This window comes from Dama dama, chromosome 27 (genome assembly GCF_033118175.1).
Source record: "Dama dama isolate Ldn47 chromosome 27, ASM3311817v1, whole genome shotgun sequence".
Taxonomy (NCBI): Eukaryota; Metazoa; Chordata; class Mammalia; order Artiodactyla; family Cervidae; genus Dama; species Dama dama.
Window position 1 is genome coordinate 24,307,204 of NC_083707.1, and position 24,944 is coordinate 24,332,147.

A 24,944-nucleotide genomic window follows, 5' to 3' on the forward strand; every position below is an offset into this window, starting at 1 on the left:
CTCTCAAAAATCTTCTCCAATACCACAGTTCAAAAGCATCAATTCTTTGACACTCAGCTTTCTTTATGGTCCAACTCTCGCATCCATACATGACTACTGGAAAAACCATAGCTTTGACCAGACAGACCTTTGTCAGCACGTAATGTCTCTGCTTTTTTTGTCTCTGCTTTTTTATTTTTTATTTTTATTTTTTCCATTTATTTTCATTAGTTGGAGGCCAACCACTCCACAATATTGTAGTGGTTTTTGCCATACATTGACATGAATCAGCCATGGATTTACATGTATTCCCCATCCCAATCCCCCCCCCCCCCCACCTCCCTCTCCACCTGATCCCTCTGGGTCTTCCCAGTGCACTAGCCCCAAGCACTTGTCTCATTCATCCAACCTGGGCTGGTGATCTTAATTTGCTGTCTAGGTTGGTCATAGCTTTCCTTCCAAGGAATAAGTGTCTTTTAATTTCATGACTGTGGTCACCATCTGCAGTGTTTTTGGAGCCCAAGAAGATTCTCAAGATAGCTTTGGCTATTTATTTACTTTTGTGTTGCCATACAAATATTCAACAAATTTTAAAGTTACTTGTTCTAGTTCTGTGTAAAATGCCATTGGCATTTTGATAAAGATTGCTTTGAATCTGTAGAATGCCTTGGTAGTATGGTCATTCTAACAATATTAGTTCTTCTTGTCAGGGACATGGTATCTTTTCATTTGCTTGCATCATCTCTGTTTTCTTTCGTCAGTGTCATAGTTTTTGGAGTACAGGTCTTTTGCATTCTCAGATAAGTTTATTCCTAGGTATTTTATTCTTTTTGACGTCCTAATAAATGAGATTGTATACTGTGTTAAAGAATGTTCTAATATCATTGTTTTACATGTAGCTGTCCAGTTTTCCCAGCACCACATGTTAAAGAGACTGTCTTTTCTGCATTGTATATTCTAACTTTTTTTGAGGTAGATCAATTGACCAACAGCGTGTAGACTTATTTCTGGGCCCTCTGTCCTGTTCCATAGATCTAAGTATGTGTTTTTGTGCTAGTACCATACATTTTGATTTCTGTAGTTTTGTAATAAAGATTTCAACCCTATTTCCCATGAATCTCTAAGTATTACTTTGTTTGAGAAGAAAGTCTTTATAGATACAGTTAAGTTAAGGATCTTGGTATGAGGAGATTGCCTTGATTATCTGGTTGGACCCTAAATTCCATCATGTAAGATGAGTCCTTATAAGTGAGAGAGACACAGCAGAGGCACATCAAAAAAGAAGCCAATGTCATACCCTGGAGCTTTTAAAGGGAGTGCAGCTTTGTCAGCATCTTGATTTTGAACTTCTGGCTTTCAGAAGTATGGGAGAATAAATTCACTTTGGTTTAAGCCACCAATTTTAGGTAATTTGTTACAGGAGCCTCAGGAAATTACTATGTAGCTCTAGCAATGATTGGCTCAATATTTATTTTCTATACTAGACTGAAAACTATACAAACACCTGGATTATCTATCTCCTACACTTTTATAGCTTTAGCACTTAGCCAGAGGGCTTGGCAGTAGTTGGTATTTGTAGGATATTTGTTGAAGGAATGAATATATAGGCTATGATCACTACATATTAACTGTATAAAATTACTATATTTCTGGTTATCTAATAAGGGAATGGAGAGGAAACTCCATAAGCTTTATTTCTGAGAAATAGGAAGACAAAGTTTTGAGGACAGAGTTGATAGTCAGTCAACTTAGAATTTTGATTTCCAGCCTAAGAAGAGTGGATGTTCTCTGAAGAGTAGAGGCTTGGCCGGGAGAGCTGGTGGGTGGACATCTGACATGGTGCTTCCCTGCCACCAACCTCTCAGTTTCAGCGAATTTACAGGCTGATTGCTGCTATTTCATGCACCTTCTCTGAGCTCTCACTGCACACTGGTCTTGTATCACAAGACAATGAAGGATTATCCCTGGATTCGAGTATAGAAGGAGATGCCTTGAAATACTAAAGGAGAGAAATCAGAAAGGCCTGAAACCTAGTGAGGAACCACACGCATCACAGACAGTTTACGAGGAAGCACTTCAGATTTAACAAAGGTGGAATATCTGGTTGTTTGACCTTATATAAAACTTGGTATATATAGTTATTTAACATCCTGCTTTAGGCACTGCTGCTTCTGAGATCTATTATAAATCAGAAACTAATCAATAAAATAAAACCAAACTAACAAAAAACACCATGCGATTTGCTTTCAGTTTTGCAGTGAGCTTAGTCTGCCGGCCCTGTTGTTCCAAGAGGCTTTGCCATTTGACTCATTGACTCTGTAATGATTTGCTCAGGTTAATCACCTCCTGTTGTGTGCCAGCACTGATGGAAATGCAGCGTTGCTTCAGGTTGAATAAGGTTTGAATAGGAACACTGTCTGAATGTGTGTGTGTGTAAGGAGGAAAACCTTTCACTTCAGAAATAAAAATGTATCTATGATGTTGTCAATATTAGACTAAGGGTTAAAGGTTAAAAATGGGTGCTCTAGAGATAGGTGGTACTTGGGATCCTCCACTCAGAAGTAGTGAATTCTTTCAGGTGGAGCCATGTAAGATTAAATTCATTTCCTATCTCATTCAAAGCTTACTGTTTACTCTTCTCAATCATGTGCGGGAACTCTTGGCTCCTTGTGGTCTATCTGCCATGATGAATCACCTGCTTCAGCAAACTGTCAAATTGTTTCTTCTATGAAGGTGCCTCAATCAGAGGTGACATCTTTGTTCTCTGAATTGCCCTACTACTTACATTTTTATCATGATCATCAGAATGGCAAAAGCTGCGATTTACTGACTGTTCACTAAATGTCAAACCCTGGGTTATATCCTGTACATACATTATTTCATTTAATGATTACAGTTCTGTTAAGTAAGCTCTAATACCCCTATTTTATGGGTAAGAAAACAAATTCAGAGAGGTTTAGGTGATCTGCACAAAATACACAACTTCTGAGTGGATGATCCAAATTTTACACCTAGATAATCTCTAGAGCTCACAGTTTTAACCTTTAACACATACAATCCCTTAGTCTAATCTGGATAGAAGAATAGATGAATTTTCTTTCCTAGACTCTACGATACTATGGGTAGAGGTTTCATATTATTTCTTTCATTTCTCTAATAACAATGTCCAGTACCCAGGGACACAATAGATATTGATTTGATAAGTGAATCAATATCTGAAAGAAATTATTGCAATAAAATACTAGGCCTTAATAATATATTTTGGAATGATTTAAGAAAGTTATACTGTTTAAGAAAGTTACAAGTAAGTCATTACAAAATTTAAAAGATTGCATTAATGGGTAAGCATGATTCAGCTCAGTTCAGTTGCTCAGTTGTGTCCAACTCTTTGCAACCCCATGGACTGCAGCACACCAGGCCTCCCTGTCTATCACCAACTCCCGGAGTTTACGCAAACTCATGTCGATTGAGTCAGTGATTCCATCCAACCATCTCATCATCTGTTGTTCTCTTCTCCTCAGCCCTCAATCTTTCCCAGCATCAGGGTCTTTTCAAATGAGTCAGCTCTTCGCATCAGAAGGCCAAAGTATTGGTGTTTCAGCTTCAACATCAGTCCTTCCAATGAGTACTCAGGACTGATTTCCTTTAGGGTAGACTGGTTGGATCTCCTTGCAGCCCAGGGGACTTTCAAGAGTCTTCTGAAACACCACAGTTCAAAAGCATCAATTCTTTGGCACTCAGCTTTCTTTATAGTTTAAATCTCACTTCCATATATGACTACTGGACAAACCATAGGCTTAACTAGATGGACCTTTGTTTGACATTATTAAATCTGCCAAATATCTTTTTCATGTTTCTTAAAGTTTTATATGTAAATAAAGTATAAAACAAGATATTCAATCACATGTTTTCAATTTTCCTATCTAGATGATTTGGTTCAGTTTAATCAAAATGCTTTTGTATAATGAAATTTATGTTAATCCTACATATTTAATACATCTTTATTAATCTTGTGCCTTTTTTTTTTCTTCTGGTTTTGTTTACAGGATGGCGTAGGGGTAGATGAGAAGCTATCTTTGCGGCGGGTAGCTGTGGTTGAAGATTTCTTTGACATTATCTATTCAATGCATGTGGAAACAGGGCCAAATGGAGAACAAATTCGGAAACATGCTGGACAAAAGAGAACTTACAAAGCAGTAAGTTAAGAAATGAATGTAGAAGAGAAAAAAAGGCATGCATTTTGAAGTTTGATATTATATGCTTGTTAAAGTTGGGTTAAATAATTATGAATATTCTATCTTCAACATAAATTTTACTGTATCATGGTCACACCCAGCATTTCAACTATTATTATTACTGATTTTATTTTTGTTGTATGTTCACTAAGTTTATTTCATATAGTTCAAATGTGTTTTTAGCATTATCATTTTTTAAAAATAAGCATGCAATGTGGTTAGTCCCAGTTAAATGTTCACATGGGAAGATGATTTGTGTTATATGTTCAATACATAATATATTTTCAAATCATACAATATAAACTATGTACTGGAACAGATGAACTTTTTACTACCACTATTGTCTTAAGTGTCCTTCCCCTTCAAATCATATTAATATGTTCAGGTATTTCTTATTTAATAATTATAATCACATGAATAAGAAAATTTTTTGTCCTCTTCTTATAGTACCTTGTATTAAATACATTTACCCTGAAGGGTATGCATTTCTTAATTTTCCAGTATAGATTATTTTAAAAGTATGTGTTATTTTTATAGTGTAATGCCCTTGATCAATTAAAAATGAAAATATATAATGTTTTTGTTGTAAATTATCTAGAAAACAGATATAATTAACTGTTAGACTTTGAAATATTTACTGTCAAAATGGAGTTATATATTATTTCTAAAGATTCTAATTATACTTACTGTTCGATCTAAACATTTTATTCTAGTTTTTAATTTAATTAAACATTTTATGAAATCATCTTGCTATAGATAATTCATCCTTTCTAGGAAAATTGAACAGTAAATCATTCTTTTCCAATATGAGCAAGTGTACATCAGAAATACCTTATCAGCAAACAGAACAATATCTTTTTTTTATAATTCTTATTGAACTTTGCTTTTGGCTACCTTTATATTAACTGTTTTCAGCTATATTTATACACAATATCAGTCTGGATCCATTTTTTTTTCAGATACAGAAAAATGTGTGAAATGCTCAAAGTTTCAAATACAGGTACATATGTTTGAAAATTAGCTACTGAGCATAAGAAATAGCTTCTTTTCCATAACTATTTTTTGCTATATTTCCAGGATCATATTGAATCTTAGTTGCATAATAACCCCTAATACATGTTGTATTTATCTCTCCTTCTCTATGGTTTTGTTTCTTGGCTGTTTCCAGATTGCATGGTTTGTGGGCAGGCACTTTTGTAAGTTTCCTTACATAATTCTGCCACATAAACTTTCTTTTGACTTACATATCCTAGGAGACATTTTTATCATGACTAATGACAATGATCTAGCTTCTTAAATTTTTTTTGTGTGCAAACTAATATTACTGAACATACTCATTTTGCCTGTCTCCTAAGCCAGGGCTGTATCTCTAGATACTAATAGGAGAAAAAATTATATATTGATCTACTAATATCACTAACTGTGCATTCTTATGATAATGATAATTCACTTTTACAAAATAGCTACCTGAGCTTGATAGGACTTTGTAAGGTAGGAATACATCAGTTCAATTGTATTAAATGAAAGCAAACCAACAAAAACCCAAGTAGCTTCATTGTCAGTAATCATATGGCAGCCGAATCTGTGTAAGTGCTAAAAGCAATTGAAAGTGATTTAATCTCTGAAGTGCATTTACTAGAGACTTTTAAGCCATAAAGCATGCTAAACCCTTCCAATAAATTGGTAAATACATTTCCAATATATATCATTTTGCATTAACATTTTGGAGACATTTTCTGCATTTTGGAGTAGAGATAGATACCAACTTTGAACATACTAATAGTGTCTGAAGCATCACCCATTCCCTCTTGAGAATGTCCTTTTTGAAGATCCTTCTCTTTGCCAAATTTAATTTTTGTTTTTGCAATTAAAGTATTCTCACCTTTTCCTAATATCACAAAGGTTTCTTCTGGCCTAATCTTTTGCCTTCTGGTATCTCTCGATTGAATCCTAATTAGAAAACACTTCCATTTTATGAAGTAATAGTACATCATAGGGGAAGAAAAAACACAAACACTGCTGCATTGCCAGCAAAACTGTACACATAACTCTATAATGAATTTAAGTCTAATGTTAAAAGTTAATATAAGTGTTCAGCTAATGGGACATCACACTAAGAAATGAAGTGGTTTAGTGCTATTAGGGTCCTAGACTGTTGGGTCAGAATTTAGTTCTCAATGCTAATGCTGGAATTGGCTAGTCATTGGTAAAATTAGCTAGATACCTACTGCAGTTATAATGGTTCCCATTAAGAGTATTTTCTATTTCTAACACATTGGCTCATAGAGCATGCATGATTATGTTTATTGACTTTCTTTTCCTCCCTTATGCTACATGGCCAAGAAACTATACTTATACAACTAATCATTAAAACGTGTCATATTGTCTTAATAATATTACCAATAGATTTAGTGGTCATTTTATTTACTTTGCCTTTTTTGCAAATCTTTTCTGTGTTTTCACTCTGCAGGAAATGGTGGTCCTTTAATACTGGATTAACTTCTGAATGCCATTTGTTTTTACCTATCTGCAGTATATCATTCCTTGAAATATCTAGTCATTACACAACTTAAATTTTATTGCAATCTGATCTGACTAGAGATAAAATTGGAGGGTGTGTTCTATTACTTATGAGCTCTTTTTAAAAATCCACATAAAATGACACATTTTAGGAATATGTAAAGGCTATCAAAAATAATTTTTTTAGTCATTGTTGAAGTCTAGTGTCTTTTAGGTATTTTTTCCCTTTCATTTGTCTCTTTGTATAAACCTTTACTGGTACATTGAATGTGTTTCCTTTAGTATTTTTGAGTTGATGATATACATTAACAGAGTAGGGAAGAAGTGTGAATCATTCAGATATCACTTATATTTGAACTTAAATATATCTTTCTCCTAAGACTGAATGCAAGTATACTTAGCAGTTTGGAAAGTGACTTCAAAATTAATTGTGTAACGTTGTTTAAAAAAAATCATGAATGCAGGCAGCTATCTTCTAGTCCTTAACTTTTCTGAATTCTGAAGTCCTTAACTATTGTCTGAATTCCACCTTCAGGAAACACAGCTCTTCTCCGGTTGTCTTTTATCTCTTGCATTTTGTCACAGGCTAAAGCACAGTTGGCTTCCCAGAAAGGTGTCTTTAGTTAGAGCCCAATTAAAGGATAAAATTTCAAAGTTCTTTCTTGCTAAAATAAAAGTAAGTGGTGGAAATACAGGAACTAGTGAGAAAAGTCAGTGTTTTCAGTACAGAGAACAGTCTGCATATATACGTGTAAAAATATGCACAAGTTACATACATGTAACTTGTGGTGTGAAACAGTAAGTTTACACGTATTACTCACATATATAGCTACCAATAATTGCATTCATTTAGTTCTGAATGGAAAGCATATGCTACAGCTCCAAGAAAGTAGACCAGAAGCCAGGCAAACTCAGTTTTAAATTTCAAATTTAGTACTTCCTCTCTGTGCCTCTGTGGGCCACTTATTTACTTTTTCCCCTCCTGTTTAGAGGGATAATGATGTGCATGGCATGGTAAAATAAATCAATTAATATTCATGAAGCGCTTGCCTTGTGGTCAACTTTTGAATAATGGTATTTCTCCTTTATCCGATCACTAGTCTTGTACCAGGTAGAAGGACAGGCAGGACAATCAACATAGCTCCATCCTTGTCTTAATTATAGTTATGGATGTACTTTCCTCTGCTTGCCCCAATGCCTCCACGTTGGGAAAGAGAGGAAAAGTCATAACTGAGGCATTATTTTGTGTACATCTTATAAATGTCACAGTCTCGGACAGTCCACAGCATAACTGTTATCCAGAGTTTGACCAGGCTGAAGGGAAGAATGGAAGTAAGCCAGGATCCCTTTGTTTAGGACCTTTCCTGCTAGATGATGTTTATGAGAATTTCAGTTATTTGCTTCTTCCCAGGTTCCAGTCTTACATTAATTTTCAATTACTTTTCTGAAAAATTTTAAAACTGACTCTCTTTAAAGAATTTACTTTCAATATTTGCTTGTGAATATTTCAATATTTCAATATCTGCTTGTGAATAAGCAGATAAGTCTGGTGGGCTACAGTCCATGGGGTTGCAAAGAATCAGACATGATTGAGTGACTGAACAATAACAACATTCGGGGACATACTATAGAAAAATAATATATGAGCCATGATGTCTGTATTCCTATTCTGACTTTAGAAAGGAAAAGTATTTATTTTTTTCAGGTCCCATAACACTTAACCTTAAAACCAAGCAGCATCATTTTTATCCTGTTCTTTTTTTTATTAATATCTATTGGTTTGGTGCCTTTACTGCTAAGTGGGATATTTTAACTTGCACTGTTTGGGCTAGTTTGTTATGTCAAAATTCTCAGAATTCATGTCAATTGAGAATAAGAGGAATGACCAAAAGTTGCAACCATTTTACTGTCCAAAAAAAAAAAAACACCACACTAAACTAAAGTTCTGAGAGTTCCTAGCAATTTATCTACCCTCTGTTTGACTTAGGCCACAGTTTTTGCACATGTGAAATGAGGGGGATATATTTCTATTTTCTTCCAACTCTGAAGGAATTAGAGCAATTTTCACAGTACGTGTGGAGCCATTACTGTATGAGGAGACAAGGAAAATAGTACCAAAGTGAACAAGTTGGCTGGCACAAGAAGTGTTCAAACAGGAAAATGCCTCCTGCTCTTGATAAAGCAGATTGGCTGATGAGCATAGCAGAGATAGAGAAGATTTTGGCTTTATTATCGTCTAGAGAGCTCTCATAAATAGTAATAATGATAATAATAATCATGAGAAGTCTCTGTAGTCATTAGACTTCTTTTTTAAAATAGTGATCAAATAAGAAAGGGGATAAAAAATGACTCTCAAGTGTCAGCAGATTTTCACTGCTCTCCATTTTGTTAAATTTTTTGCAGTAATCTGAATCATGTGGTGAGCAGGCCGTTACTAAATTTATAATGTGATTTTAAGCTACAATGCAACAGATGTGATCACACCTCAAATTTCATTGTAAACATAAATGATCCTGTAACCATCAGTCTTGCTTGACTTATAGTCCGATAGGCTGAGACACTACTGAAATAGGGGGTTATAGCTCTTTCTGTGATTAGTGTCAGGAAGACCTTGATCTCTGAATATCACTTCCCTTCCCTATCACAGTGCCTTAAATTTATAATTAGAATTTAATTTCTTTGGTTTAAACCATTGGCCTCTGTGTCTTTATATGGATTTCACATAGCCTCCGGCAAGAGAAGCTAGAGAATATATTAGGCTGCTAGCAGTCATTGACATTTTGTGTGATCATTTTGTGAATGTGTTTGTCTCTCATGTATAGCTGGGTTCAGCTGAAGAACAGGTAGGCAAGAAATGTGTGACGTGCCATAGATAAACCTACTAATGTCCCAAGTAGCACAGTCACCCTGATTTTTGTATGAGTCCTAGTGCGGCATCATGGGTAGTCTTTGGCATGTATTGTATAGACGTTGAGAGCTCATGTTATCAAGTGTGTGCATGCTCGGTCACTTCAGTCATGTATGACTTCATGTGACCCCCATGGACTTTAACCTGCCAGGCCCCTCTGTCCATGGGATTCTCCATGCAAGAATACTGGGGTGGGTTGCCATGCTTCCTCTAGGAATCGAACCTGCGTCTCTTGTGTCTCCTGCTTTGGCAGGTGGGTTCTTCACCATGAGCGCCACCTGGGAAGTCCATGGTGTCAAAATGAGGATGAAAAGCCTCTGCAAACCCCACCTATTTCTCTTTATAAAATATTTGTAAAAGATGAGAGTGTTGTTTTGAAATAAAAAGTATTAGATTAAAAACTATGAACATTAAGTAGATTTCTCAGTGGAGGAACTTCCTCGTCGTGATTTACGGATAGAATATCAACAAGCTGTGTTCCTGTGTCCCTCCTCAGACACCCTTTTACTATTGTGATGTCTTCCTTTTGCTAACACAGATCCAAGTGCATATATAGGGTGTTTCTGAGGCCAAGGATTGAAGAAAATATTCTCTGGGGCTTGGAATTAATTTTATGTCTGTAAACACTCTTCATGGACCTAATGTTAAAAAAAAAAAAAAAGCAAAATAATACAGCAGTTAAACAGATATAAGTCCCTGTCTTTTTTATGCAGATGACATTGTTTATTTCTCTTTGTTGTCACACACCGAAATGGCTTAAATAAGCAATTGTTTGGGGTATCAAATAGAAGTAGGAAAAAGTTTAAAATTATTCCAAACTCAAATATATTTTATAGACATTTGTTAATATAGAACTCAGTGATTCTGTTATATATTAAGTCAGTGACCTAAAAACATATTTTATTATTTTAAAACTCACTCAGTTATAACTATTTTATGGTACTTTTGTGTGATTCCTCTTGTTTATTTTATCCAATTTTAAAGGTTACTTTCCATTTACAGTTACTACAAAATATTGCTTTTATTTTCCATATTGTACAATATATCCTTGAATCCATCTTACACCCAGTAGTTTGTCCCTTGCCCCTCATTCTCCCTACTAGTAACCACTAGTTTTTTCTATCTATGAGTCTGCTTCTTTTTTGTTATATTCAATAGTTTGTTGTATATTTTAGATTCCACACATAAGTAATATCACACAGTATTTGTCTTTCTCTGTCTGACTTATTTCAGTTAACATAATGCCCTCCAAGTCCATCCATGTTGCTGAAAGTAGCAAAATTTTCCTTCTTTTTTTTCCCCCTTTATTTATAGCTAGAGTCAAAGTTAAAAAAAAAAAATGGTGAAGTCCCTAATGGTGGGGGGCCATATCCATCTCTCCTATTACTGTATAGTCTCAGCTTAGTAAAAGGACCATCTCATGGTTTTCCATAAATGCATGTTGAAGGAAAAATTTCCCCTTGTCTCTGTGAAGTCCTTGAATTTTTGATACCAACTAAGTAGTACAAAGATGTTAACTATAAATGGAGATAATAAGACCAGAGCTGTGGCCCATGGCTCTAAAGACCCTGCACTACACAGTTCATATTGACTTGAACAGCGCCCTGGATTTCTGCCGTTTTGCAGGCTCTGAATAAGGTAGCAGTTATTTAACCCATGTGCCCCCTTTGTTTTTCAGGGAAAGCTTTGATGCTCCATTTAATTACGCTATCATCTTTGAGGCAAGGTATAAACACATCACTTACATTTTCACACATTGGTTTATTTCTCATCAGATGCAGAACCATATCCACATATCCCCTCCCCAGGTGTAGAGGTTTTATGAAGGTGATTGCTGAGTGTTGAAAACAACTACCGAATTTAAACATGGTACACGTAATATTGGGCTTCCCTGGTGGCTCAGATGGTAAAGAATTCGTCTGCGATGTGGGAGACCTGGCTTTGATTCTTGGGTTGGGAAGATCCCCTAGAGGAGGGCATGTCTACCCACTCCAGTATTCTTGCTTGGAGAATCCCCATGGACAGAGGAGCCTGGCGGGCTGCAGTCCATGGGGTCACAAAGAGCCAGACAAGACTGAGTGACTTAAGCACAGGCACATAACTTTAGAGCTTCCTTGGCAGCTTAGACAGTAAAGAATCTGCCTGCAATGCAGGAGACCTGGGTTCCCTCCCTGGGTTGGGAAGATTCTCCTGGAGAAGGGAATGGCAACCCACTCCAGTATTCTTGCCTGGAGAATTCCATGGACAGAGGAACCTGGTGGGCTACAGTCCATGGGGTCACAGTCAGACACAACTGAGTGACTAAACACACACACACACACACACACACACACACACACACACACACACACACACACACACACAATGTTAAACCTAACTTTCATGTAGGAACACTCATTATTTTTGATAACTCAAAATTACTCAGACTAAGCACAGGCAGGCAGATACATAAAACCAACTCGGAAGGAAAAAGTAAATCAGTGGCCTGCCAATTAGAGTTATTAAATAGCGATTCTAAAACAGAATAATAATGTTCATTCATTTGTCAGAATTGATTTATTTCTTATACAGCCCTAGTGAGAATTAGCCCAGGTGGGCAGAATAAGAGTAAAAACCCTTGATACTCAGGAAATTTCTTTTAGGTAGTTGAGACCATCAAAATATTTAAAGAACTCATCCAAACCAGTTTATCATCAACTAATGTCACAAAGTCTGTCATTGATACTTTTTGTGTTATTGTGAGTAGATATATTCCTTGCAAAGGAATTAACCCTTTTGAGAAACATCATTCTTTATGTCCAGCTTGATAAATTGCTACTTCAGTGCACCCTTGTGGTGAAAATGTGCCAGTGCAGCTTTTCAAGCCACATCCAGAGGTTTAGGTTTTCCTGGACACTGTGATGATGTCAGAAATAAAAGCTCCTGAATTTCTTACAGTATATGCACATGGATGCTTATTTAAATACATATTTAATTGGGGTAAAATATAATAGGGAAGAAGACTAGGACATGGACTATTACTGGTATGAGGTAATAGAAAGAACACGGTGCCACCTTTGATGTCAGCTAGACTCGAGTTTAAATCCTGATTAGGTAAGTTTTATGCATGCAGTTTTTGCATGTGTTAATTGTAGGGTTGTTTTGAGGCTCATAAGTATTTATGTATGTAAAGGTGTAAAGGTAATCATTGGTCCCAACATGATATTATACGTAGTGGGGTAAATAGAAACATGATAGTCTCTAAAAATTCAGAATTGTTTGTGAGGGGACAGATGCCATAAATGCCTTTTTGTCTACTAATTAGATGTTGAGCAACCTCTTTCTTTGTATCATCTATGTCCTCAGTGGCCCATGGAAAACATCCACCCATGTTTTCATTCATGACTTTTCCAGAATTGAAAGTGCTATTCACTAACTTCATCTACAACAGTTTTAGTCATTTTATAAGTAACAAGTGATAGCCTTTTCCTGTTTTTTTTTTTCTTCGTTCATCTGCTCTCCTCCTCACCCTCTCCTCCCCATTCATTTTTCTGGGAATGTCCTCTGGCCATAACACAGCCATGGTTGAGCATGGCTTTGTTCCTTGGCCCCAGCAATCGGAAAGGAGGTGAACCATGAAAAAAACGGATTCTAAGAATTGTAATTTGGACCAGATTTTTTTGCATTTGGTGTTCAAATATTTTTAGGCATTTCTGGGCACTGTGATTTGGTATATGAAATGTATCCATTGGCTTGCATAGTTATCTGTACAATCTAAAACATTATTTCTCAGTAGGGCACTACAGACTTCGGGGCCAGACAGATGGCATTGCCCCAAGTACTCCAAGATTTATCCTTAACCCCTGAGTGCTAAGTTCCAGCAACACAGTTCTAGTTATTCCTTGTTTTCAAAAGTCACCTTGGTGTGCCTGACACACAGTGAGGCCAAAGAAACCAAAATGCTGGAGCAGAGAATGTTTTATTGCAGGACCACGCAAGGAGACGAGTGACTGATGCCCTAAATCCTCTGAACTCCTCACGGACTCTGCACATTGCATAGACATATGAAGTGGAGACCTCACATTGCTGATAAAGGTCCCTATAGTCAAAGCTATGGTTTTTCCAGTTGTCATGTGTGGATGTGAGAGTTGGACCATCAAGAAGGCTGAGCACCGAAGAACTGACGCTTTCGAACTGTGGTGTTGGAGAAGACTCTTGACAGTGCATTGGGCTGCGAGGAAATCAAACCAGTCAGTCCTAAAGGAAATCAGTCCTGAATATTCACTGGAAGGACTGAGGCTGAAGCTCCAATCCTTTGGCCACCTAATGCGAAGAACTGACTCATTGGAAAAGACCCTGATGCTGGGAAAGACTGAGGGCAGGAGGAGAAGGGGGTGACAGAGGATGAGAAGGTTGGATGGCATCACCGACTCAATGGACTTGAGTTTGAGCAAATTTAGGGAGATGGTGAAGGACAGGGAAGCCTGGCATGCTGCAGTCCCTGGGGTCACAAAGAGTCGGACATGACTGAACAACTGAACAACAACGTGAGGGTTGTGTGACTCGTGGCTCTCCTTAGTAAAGTGAAGCCTAAGCGTCTCCATTTTTCTCTGTTTCTCCTAACATGGCTAAATCTTGACTGTTTTGGGTGACTGTGGCAGCAGTATTCTTGACTACTTGTTTTAAAAGAAGTACTGCCATCCCTCTGCCTCGCAGGGCTGAGTAAGGGTAAACTTTAACCAAGGTAGCTGAAACAGGAACCCATGAGAGCTTGACCATGCCACTGAATTCTGGACCAAAAAAGTTGAATTCAGCTTGTTCTCCCCTAAGTCCCAGCAAAAACACTGATATATCAAAGAAGATAGAAGTCAATTTCCCCACACTTCCATGTGTGTAATTGTATATTTAATGAAGCTATTCATGCTGCAAGTCACTGAATAAACATTTGCTGTGCAGAGTCATTTTATTTACATGCAACAGTTAGGGATTCTCTTTATTTTACTTTTAGGAACCATGTATGGAGAAAAACTTTTTTAGTGTCCATCTGCTCATTTTTGTTTTCATCTAATATAAAGATTCTCTGTTATGACAATCTGTTCCTTAATAGCCAGATATTCTAACATAAGAGGAAACACAGAAACACTACCCACAACTTTGGAAATATAATTCCAGTTTATTGGACTCTTTTTGCTGTAGTCACATTTGCACAGTTCATGGCTATTTTAATTATTGCAAAAATACAACTCCAAGTTAAAGATGTTCATCATTGTAATAAAGATAAAAAATAGAAAAGAAAGTTCTTTTCTGCAAAGCAGTATAGCTAAATTTTAAGTATAATCAGTGGAGCAAAAACTATTTCTTATAAAAATGAATTAGCTATAATTAGATCATTTTTATTTTTTGTTTGCCTGCATCTTGATTTGCTAATGTACCGTGATGTCATGCTCAGGTCATCCGATGTTGTCCTAGAAGGGTGTGACCTCTCTATTTTCCTCCTCTTGTTTCTTTTCATCATATAGTATATTTCTGTCCCTCTGCCCAAGTTTACTGCCTTTGCCTCTTACCTTGTACTTGTACCGTTTTGCCATCCCTGGAGGATAGACTACACTTGATTCAATTTTTATTCCCCTTGCCCTTCATCTGAAGCATTTGCTTCAGATTTCCAACTGGCTTTTAGCTGTCTAAAGTTTGACCTGAACTGACTAAGAATAGTCTTGCCCGCTTTAGACCTCCTTTGAATTTGTAACCTTCCTTTTAAACTTGACCACATAACCACCATCTTCTCTCAACACCACAGCAAATGTCTTTGGACTGATAGACTGCATTCCTGTGCTTTAGACCAGTATTTTTCACATTATGTATCATGACCCATTCGTGGATTTTCAAGTGAATGTAGTGAGTTGTGATAACTTTTAAAAAATGAAATAGAAGAGAATATAAATGATCTGTTTTACTGTAGAAATGTGTATATGTTCTGGCTTATGATGTAAAATACGTTTCTGCCTGGGCTGTTGGTCTAAAAAGTTGGAAAACATTGCTTTCAATGAGCACTGTGATTTCAGATTGCCTGCAGATGCCCAGTAATCACTTCCACCTACCCTGCTTCTCACTTCTGCTCTTGATATATTCTTAGATCTTCCTGGCACAACAATTTGTTCCACATTTAAAATTATCTTTGGGCTCTAACCCATATTTTCATTCATCTCAGTTAAATGTACCCTACAAGGTTGCCAGATTTAACAAATAAAGATACAGAATGCCCAGTTATATTTGAATTTTAGATTAACAATAATATTAATATGTTGTTCCCAATATCACATGTTTATCTGGAATTCACATTTAATTGTGAATGTTGTATTTTATCTAGCAACATTTGTATGCTAAGTCACTTCAGTCATGTCTGACTGTGCAACCCTATGGACTGTAGCCCCACAGGCTCCTCTGTCCATGGGATTCTCCAGGCAAGGATGTTGGAGTGGGTTGCTGTGTCCTCCTCCAGGGGCTCTTCCCAACCCAGGGACTGAACCTGCATCTCCTTTTTTGTCTCCTTTTTTGGCAGGAGGGTTCTTTACTGATAGTGCCACCTGGGAAGCCCCTTGGAATCTTAATCATATTTAAAAATCAACTCAAGATATTCCTGACTGGGCCATCCCTTAACTAAATGAAAAAGACAAGAGAACCTGATAAATGGGTGTGATGATTGAATATAGAAAATGATCAGAGAAGAACAAAGGAGATAGTAGACAGTGATATGAACTGAAAAAGGCATATTGGAGTAATTGATGAATACTGGAGTGGGTAGCCTAGCCTCTCTCTTCTCCAGCGGCTCTTCCCAACCCAGGAATCGAACCGGGGTCTTCTGCATTGCAGGCAGATTCTTTACCAACTGAGCTATCAGGGAAGCCCCAATAACAGTATCAGAGTGTAGTAAAATCAATACTATGGGATTGATAAGAATCCAACCAAAAAGTTGAGAACCTAACACCAGGGGGCAGGAGAGAGTTTGGGGTGAGGGGTGGCTAAAGTGCAAACCTGGCAGCATCCCAGTTTTGATACTGAGGATGTTAAGGCACCGGAATTCAGTTGGTTATTTAACAGATGTATAGAGGTCAAATAGATACAATATAATAGGAAGTCTTGCTGAAATGGCAGTTAGGGTTTGGAAGCAAAAATTGTTGAGGGTCAGAGTAAATGAAAATTTGGTCAGACAAGAAAAAGGTCTGCCTTTTTGTTTAACTGATTAAGCTGCTATGAATATACTTTTTACCTGAGAGCATTTATGTTGATTCCTGATCAAAGAATTTTTTTGAATCACATTAAAGTTAGCCAAAAAATTACCAACAGGTGACTACAATGATTGACTATTTGTTGTTCAGTAGCTCAGTTGTTTCTGACTCTTTGAGACCCCAGGGACTGCAGCACGCCAGGTTTTCCTTTCAACTTCACTGTCTCCCAGAGTTTGCTGAAATTCATGTCCACTGAGTCAATGACGTCATCAGCCATCTCATCCTCTGTCACCTCCTTCTCCTCCTGCCCTCAGTCTTCCCAACATCAGCATCATTTCCAGTGAGTTGACTCTTCACATCAAGTGGCCAAAGTATTGGAACTTCAGCATCAGTCCTTCCAATGAATATTCAGGACTGCTTTCCCTTAGGGTTGACTGGTTTCATCTCCTTGCTGTCCAAGGGACTCTCAAGAGTCTTCTCCAGCACTGCAGTTAGAAAGCATCAATTCTTTGATGCTCAGACTTCTTAATGGTCAAAACTCTCACATCCATACATGACTACTGGAATAACCATAGCTTTGACTATAGGGACCTTAGTCAACAAAGTGATGTCTCTGCCTTTTAATACACTCTCTAGGTATGTCATAGCTTTTCTTCAAAGGACAAAACATTATTTGATTTCATGGCGACACTCACTGTCCACAGTGATTTTGGAGCCCAGGAAAATAAACTCTGTAACTGTTTCCATTTTTTCCCCATCTATTTGCCATGAAGTGATGGGACCAGATGCCATGATCTTCAGTTTTTGAATGTTGAGTTTTAAGCCAACTTTTTCATTCTCTTCTTTCACCTTCAACAAGAGGCTCTTTAGTTCCTCTTCACTTTCTTCCATTAGGAATGTGTCATCTGCACATATAATGTTATTGATATTTCTCCCAGCAATCTTGATTCCAGCTTGAGCTTCATCCGGTCTGGCATTTCACATGTTGCACTCTGCATATGAGTTAAATAAGCAGGGTGACAATATACAGCCTTGAAGTACTCCTTTCCCAAATTTGAGCCAGTCCTTTGTTTCATGTCCAGTTCGTGACCTGTATACAGGTTTCTCAGAAGGCAAGTAAGGTGGTCTGGTATTCCCATCACTTGAAGAATTTTCCAGTTTGTTGTGATCCATACAGTCAAAGGTTTTAGCATAGTCAATGAAGCAGAAGTTGATGTTTTTCTGGAATTCCCTTGCTTTTTCTATGATCCAGTGGATGTTGGCAATTTGATCTCTGGTCCCTCTGCCTTTTCTAAATCCAGCTTGTACATCTGGAGGTTCCATCATGTCTGGATTGTGAAGCAATTACCAACAGGTGATTTCAATTATTTAATATGGCCCTGTGTATTAGTGGTATAGAACCATACCTAGAAGTATTCAGGGATAATTTTAGTGCCTATGCGTTTAACAGATATTTGTTCAATGTTTAGGTGAAAAATATCTTCACCTTTGTGAGACTATTTCCGTGTGCCACTCCCTTGATCCAGAAGTTCCTCCATAGAAGTATAATGATGTTCACTGTTTATCTTTTCTCATGCATGAGCTGAATAAAAGGAAACTCAAATAAATGTAAGAAAACAATTGGATAGACTTTATAGTTTCAGAACACATCTGTAAAAGTGTCTGGGCCAAAGGCTATAGTGGCTAGTAAAGTAATGCTCAAAATTCTCCAAGCCAGGCTTCAGCAATACATGAACTGTGAACTTACAGATGTTCAAGCTGGTTTTAGAAAAGGCAGGGGAACCAGAGATCAAATTGTCAACATTCGCTGGATCATCAAAATGCAAGAGAGTTCCAGAAAAATGTATATTTCTGCTTTATTAACTATGCCAAAATCTTTGACTGTGTAGATCACCATAAACTGTGGAAAATTCTGAAAGAAATGGGAATACCAGACCACCTGACCTGCCTCTTGAGAAAACTGTATGCAGGTCAGGAAGCAACAGTTAGAACTGGACATGGAACAACAGACTGGTTCCAAATAGGAAAAGGAATACATCAAGGCTGTATATTGTCACCCTGCTTATTTAACTTCAGTACATCATGTGAAATGCTGGGTTAGATGAAGCACAAGCTGGAATTAAGATTGCCTGGAGAAATATCAATAACCTCAGATATGCAGATGACACCTCCCTTATGGCAGAAAGTGAAGAGGAACTAAAGAGTCTCTTGATGAAAGTGAAAGAGGAGAGTGAAAAAGTTGGCTTAAAGCTCACCATTCAGAAAACTAAGATCATGGCATCTGGTCCCATCACTTCATGGGAAATAGATGGGGAAACAGTGGAAACAGTGTCAGACTTTATTTTTTGGGGGTTCCAAAATCACTGCAGATGGTGATTGCAGCCATGAAATTAAAAGATGCTTACTCCTTGGAAGAAAAGTTATCACCAACTTAGATAGCATATTGAAAAGCAGAGACATTACTTTGCCAACAAAGGTCCGTCTGCTCAAGGCTATGGTTTTTCCAGTGGTCATGTATGGATGTGAGAGTTGGACTGTGAAGAAAGCTGAGCGCAGAAGAATTGATGCTTTTGAACTGTGGTGTTGGAGAAGACTCTTGAGAGTCCCTTGGACTGCAAGGAGATCCAACCAGTCCATCCTGAAGGAGATCAGTCGTGGGTGTTTGTTGGAAGGACTGATGCTGAAGCTGAAACTCCAGTACTTTGGCCACCTCATGCAAAGAGTTGACTCATTGGAAAAGACCCTGGTGCTGGGAGGGATTGGGGGCAGGAGGAGAAGGGGACAACAGAGGACGAGATGGCTGGATGGCATCACCGACTCGATGGACATGAGTTTGAGTAAACTCCTGGAGTTGGTGATGGACAGGGAGGTCTGGCGTGCTGCAGTTCATGGGGTGGCAAAGATTCGGACACGACTGAGCGACTGAACTGAACTGAAGCTTTATATGTATATGCTATATGTGTGTATATAGACATACATATTTTTTTTCCTAATTCCCTCTCTTTAGATGTATTCAAAAATATACAGTGTGTAAACCAGATAGAGTGGCCCTTGTTGAACTGGAGATAATGCCCATAAACAAGATTTTCCTTCCTCAGATAGGGTTCTCTCTGGACTGTGGTGTCTTTTTGAATCAGGGCATATGAGATCCTGATCCATATGAGTATTTGGATTTATAGACTCTATTCAATTACATTTTAATTTTATTAGTTTTAAAAAATAAATTTTCTACATCTTCATTATGCAGTTATGTAAATGCACATGGTATGTGATAAAATATCATAATGAATGAAGTGAATGAAAGTCACTCAGTCATGTCCAACTCTGTCTCTTTGTAACCCCATGGACTATACATTCCATGGAATTCTCCAGGCCAGAATACTGGAGTGGGTAGCCTTTTCCTTCTCCAAGGGATCTTCCTAACCCAGGGATTGATCCCAGGCCTCCTGCATTGCAGGAGGATTCTTTACCAGCTGAGCCACAAGAGAAGCCCAAGAGCACTGGAGTGGGTACCCTATCGCTTCTCTAGGATATCTTCCCGACATTGCAGGTGGATTCTTTACCAACTGAGCCATCAGGGAAGCCCAAAATATCACAATATTAAACATTAAATATCACAATACGGTTATGATAAATGTCATTAGGAGACTGTTTCTTTATACATGATCTCAAGAATTTCACAGAAGAGAATGTTAAATATTGGGCCCCGAAGGCGAGTTCTTCCATGGGTTTACTGTATGATACTTGACCAAAAAAAAAAAAAAAATTCTAGTGTTATTATTCCAGTGAAATAAAGGTGTTATTTCTTTTTTTAAAAATTCACTTTATAAAGCTAATGTGGAGAAGGTAATTTCAAAAGTAGTGAGATTAAACCAACTTTATTTTGCTCTAAAATTCAGTGTCTGAAATGGAGCACACTGTTTACAAAGGCATCAAGCTGTGGAGTAATGTTACTTAACAATGAAATTCAGCAGTTGCCTACTATTTTTCCAAATTACTAACATTTAGTAACATTAATTCTGATTATTTTTGCTAAGACCTTAGTGAACTTAGGACAAAATGGTGTGATTCTGGTTGATAAATCCTTTGATTTTAGCATTTTTTGTTTGCTAATGCTCATGATTTACCCATGTCAAGCGACGTCTCTATTTTAGCTCATGTGTTAGGTTCAAATCTTAAACCAACAATAGCTTCTCTACTGGTGAATGTCTTTGTACAATTACAGTCTTATTTCTTTAGAAATACGTTACTTACGCTCCTTCTTGTGTGTATTAGTTGCTCAGTTGTGTCAGACTCTTTGCGACCCCATGAGCTGTAGCCCGCCAGGCTTCTCTGTCCATGGAATTCTCCAGGAAAGACTACTGGAGTGGATTGCCATTCCCTTCTCAAGAGGATCTTCCTGACCCAGGGATCAAACCCTGTCTCTTGCATCACAGGGAGATTCTTTACCATTTGATCCACAGGGAAGAAGGAACTGCTTCTTGTACATTCTATTAAAAATGGACCTCCTCTGCATTTAGTTGCAGGCTGTTACAATATTCCTGCATTATGACAAAGCCATTACATAGCCTCAGTTCTGTAGGAACAGAACAGATGGCCAGTTAATTTCCTCCAGGTGGAGTTCTGTATTGTTTCTGCAGTCTGATGTGTTTCTTGTGGAACTCTGTAACCTGAGACAAGGTACAGAGCCCTTGACTGGCCCTTATATTCCAAAGGGTCACCGCAAACCAGTCAGAGCATTTTATACTTATAAAGAACCTCACTCCAGGGAACATTATAAACATTTTAGTGTAATTAACCTATGCTGTGAGGTTAATATTCTAACTCTTACGGATGAGACAGTCTCTCTCTTTCATTTTTAATACTGATGACCAGAAGAGGCTGTAAAATGTGGTGATCAAAACTGAATAAAAGGTAGGCTCTGAACCCAGAGCTTGTCTCTTCTCTTTTGATAAATTATACAACCTCTCTGAAGCTTAGTTTCCTCGTCTGTTAAACAGAGATGATAATGGTGATGATAGTCATCTATCCCTGGGACTGTTGTGAGCATTAAATGATAAACTCCATATAGAATTCTTGCTTAGTATATTCATTATTAAGTACCCAATTAATGGGAAACACACACATAATAGAATTTTAGGAAAGCATTTCCTTTTGTGTAAAATAGCCAAAGAAAATAAAAGTCGTCACAGAGTTAACAAGAACCCTAATTTAGAGAACTGTCAATTCTCTGCCATTTCAGGAGCCAAAGAATTGCAGGTTTAGGGACAAGCTGAGTCGGTTTGGAGGACCTTTCTATTGAAAATGCTTGGAAATTCAACACAGTTAAAATTAGAATTCATAGGACTGGGCAAGAAGGACAGGACAAACAGTCCTGTTAAAATAATTTTTGTCTGTTATCAATTTTGCTGTTAATTTGAAAAACCTCATGGCTCAAGTTAATGAGATAACCTTGGATTGTGTAATTGTGACTCACACAATCTGAAAAAGTATAGCAAACCGACAGTTTTTATTCAATTATTGATTTTCTTTTAAAATTTTTTGACTTGTACTAAGCTCTTAATTTTTTAACTTTTTATTTTGTATTGAAGTATAGCTGATTAACAATGCTGTGATTGTTAATTCACATACAAGTATCTGTTCTCCTACAAACTCACCTCCCATCCAGGCTGTCACATAACACTGAGCAAAGTTCCCTGCACTGTACAGTAGGTCCTTATTGGTTACCATTTCAAATATAACAGTTTATTATCAAATTATTTTGAGTAATCAATTTCAAAATTTTTCTAATTTCACATTACCCATATAGTCAGCTCCCACAAAGAAAGGAGATTTATTTCTGAATATAAAACCGAGCTATTCCAAAGTAAATGTAACAAGACTTTAAGAATTATGTATATTATCAAATTTATGAGATTTGGACACTCATTTAACTGTGATTGACTTTTAAAATTTCAGTTCTTTTGAATAAGTTATAGTTTTACCTTAATAAGCTTTTGAGGGGAAGGTGAGTGGCACTTGGGAACTGCCGTTGGTTTTATAATTGTTGGATTTTAAAAAACTACTGTTTCTTCTTCCTTCACAAAGGCAGGGACATTGGCAAGGTAAAAATGTTCATCCTCCCTTCAACTACAGTATTTGTCGGTAAACTTTTCAGAAATAAGTTCCTGATAGTTTTTTTACGTTTTATATTTTAACCCACAAGTGTGTAAGATCAATAGCAATGCCCCTTACGAGACTTAATAATTAGATCCTCTTCAGGTGGATAGGTTTATCATTAGATTACTAATATCATAGTATCTTGGTTCTAAATGCTGTCCATCCATAGCTGCTACAGTTCAGTTATTTTTATGTAGAAGTATTACCATGTTTTTAAATTGAAGAGGGGATTTATACTTCTTAGAATGCTAATAAAATTTATTATTTTCTGCATTCCTGATGAGTTCTAGTCTTAACGGACTTAGAATATAATGTTCTTATTGAAGACACTTTCAATGTTGTCTAATACACAGATGAATTAAAGTCTTTAGAAGTGATAAGCAATGAAAAAAGCTGCCACAACATCCCCACCACTCAACCATAGCTAATTTGAAGTTAAAAAATAGGAAAAAACAGGGTGTGAGGGCTATTTGTCTATGACACCTGTCACCCCATTGATCGCCAGGGTTGATTCAACTGATCTGGCTGACTAGGTGGGTGTATCCATCCTTCCTCACCACTCCAGGTGCCTCCCTCTTGAAACTGCGTGTTCAACTGAAGAGCATGACCTTCCCTGATAAAGGATCATTCTTGGGTCAAGGGTAAAAGAGTAGCTGTGCTGTCCTTCCAGACCCTCCCCACAGGCTCCCAAGGTCCATTTGTAGGAGAATGTAGGATAGGCAAGCTTACAAGACTCCAGACACACCAAATGAGGCGCTGCATGTGGCAGCCTGCCTTTCTTAGAAAAAAATAGATAAAAAGCTTCAATGAATCTTACAAATCTTTAGCCACAACTCAAGTTGAAGGAATATTTAAAAGAGATACATTTTAAATATATTTAAAATGGGTAACTGACAAGGACTTACTGTATGCACAGGGAGTTCTGTTCAATATTCTGTAGTAACCTAAACGGGAAAATAGTTTGAAAAAAAAAATAGAATTAATTTTAAAACTTAGTATGTATATCTATAGAGCTTTGTAGCTATAATAATACTTTATAATAAAAAAATACAGCAGTGATAGTAGGAAAAAAAACAGAAGTTCCCAAGTCCTGACTTTGGTAACACTTTGGGGTTAGGATTCAGTTGGGCTTTTTCTTTTTTTACAATATCAAATTTTTGAAAATCTATTTTGAGGTTCCTGCTTTCCTTGGACCTATGCATTTGTCTAACCTGTCTGTTGGATGAGCCCACCATGGTCCCTTCAGCGTATGGAAATAGACCAGGACTGAGAGATCCAGTTTCAAGTTCCAGCTCTTTGCTTTGCCCTCTCTTGTGTAACAGTGGAAGTTTATTTAACCTCTTATACCAGTGGATCCTCTTATGAAGAAATTAGTATAAAATCTTGTTTAGCCACTACCTAAAATAATGGATACAAAACTCAGTGAAAAGCAATATATAAATCTAAGAAAACAAGTCTGGATTTACAGAAAATAATATTTCTAAGAAAGAGATGCCTCATAATTATTTACATGATGAATAGTGTGAGGTCATTAGTTTGTAAGATTCAATATGACTCTGTGCTAGTCCTTCCTTTGGAAGTTTATTTCTGTTACTGGCAATATATATGACTTGTCATGTGGCAGTCTTGTTGCTGTTATTGTTGTTTTAGTGTTTCATTCAGAAGGAACAAGACTAATATCCATTCAAGTGATGTTTTGCTTCTTATTACTAACAAGATGCAGCATTTCTGTGTTGATAAACCAATTCTAAGGAAATATACTCTATCTTTCCCAGTTATAAAGATGTTTCTAAGAATGAATTTTCAAATGAATATCATCCTCACTAGTGTTCTAGAAATGCTCTGTACCATATATTCAAAGTCTGATTTCTGTCCTAGAAAAAGAGAAGTGATTAGATTTGGAAAATGGGTCAAGGAAATAGACATTTATGAATGACA

At 37.1% G+C, this 24,944-nt stretch overlaps 1 protein-coding gene across 4 annotated transcripts in view; it reads left to right on the forward strand.

Moving 5' to 3' along the window:
- The window catches only part of NOL4 (nucleolar protein 4), a 450,364-nt gene that overhangs the window by 108,865 nt on the left and 316,555 nt on the right, over positions 1–24,944 (forward strand). For 3 of the 4 annotated variants that reach the window (XM_061130797.1, XM_061130799.1, XM_061130800.1), the window contains exon 2: positions 4,026–4,175. In XM_061130797.1, the coding sequence (XP_060986780.1) occupies positions 4,026–4,175 (150 nt within the window). Of the gene's footprint in view, positions 1–4,025; positions 4,176–5,151; positions 5,215–24,944 lie in introns of all 4 variants that reach the window. The other variant, XM_061130798.1, reaches the window with a different exon arrangement.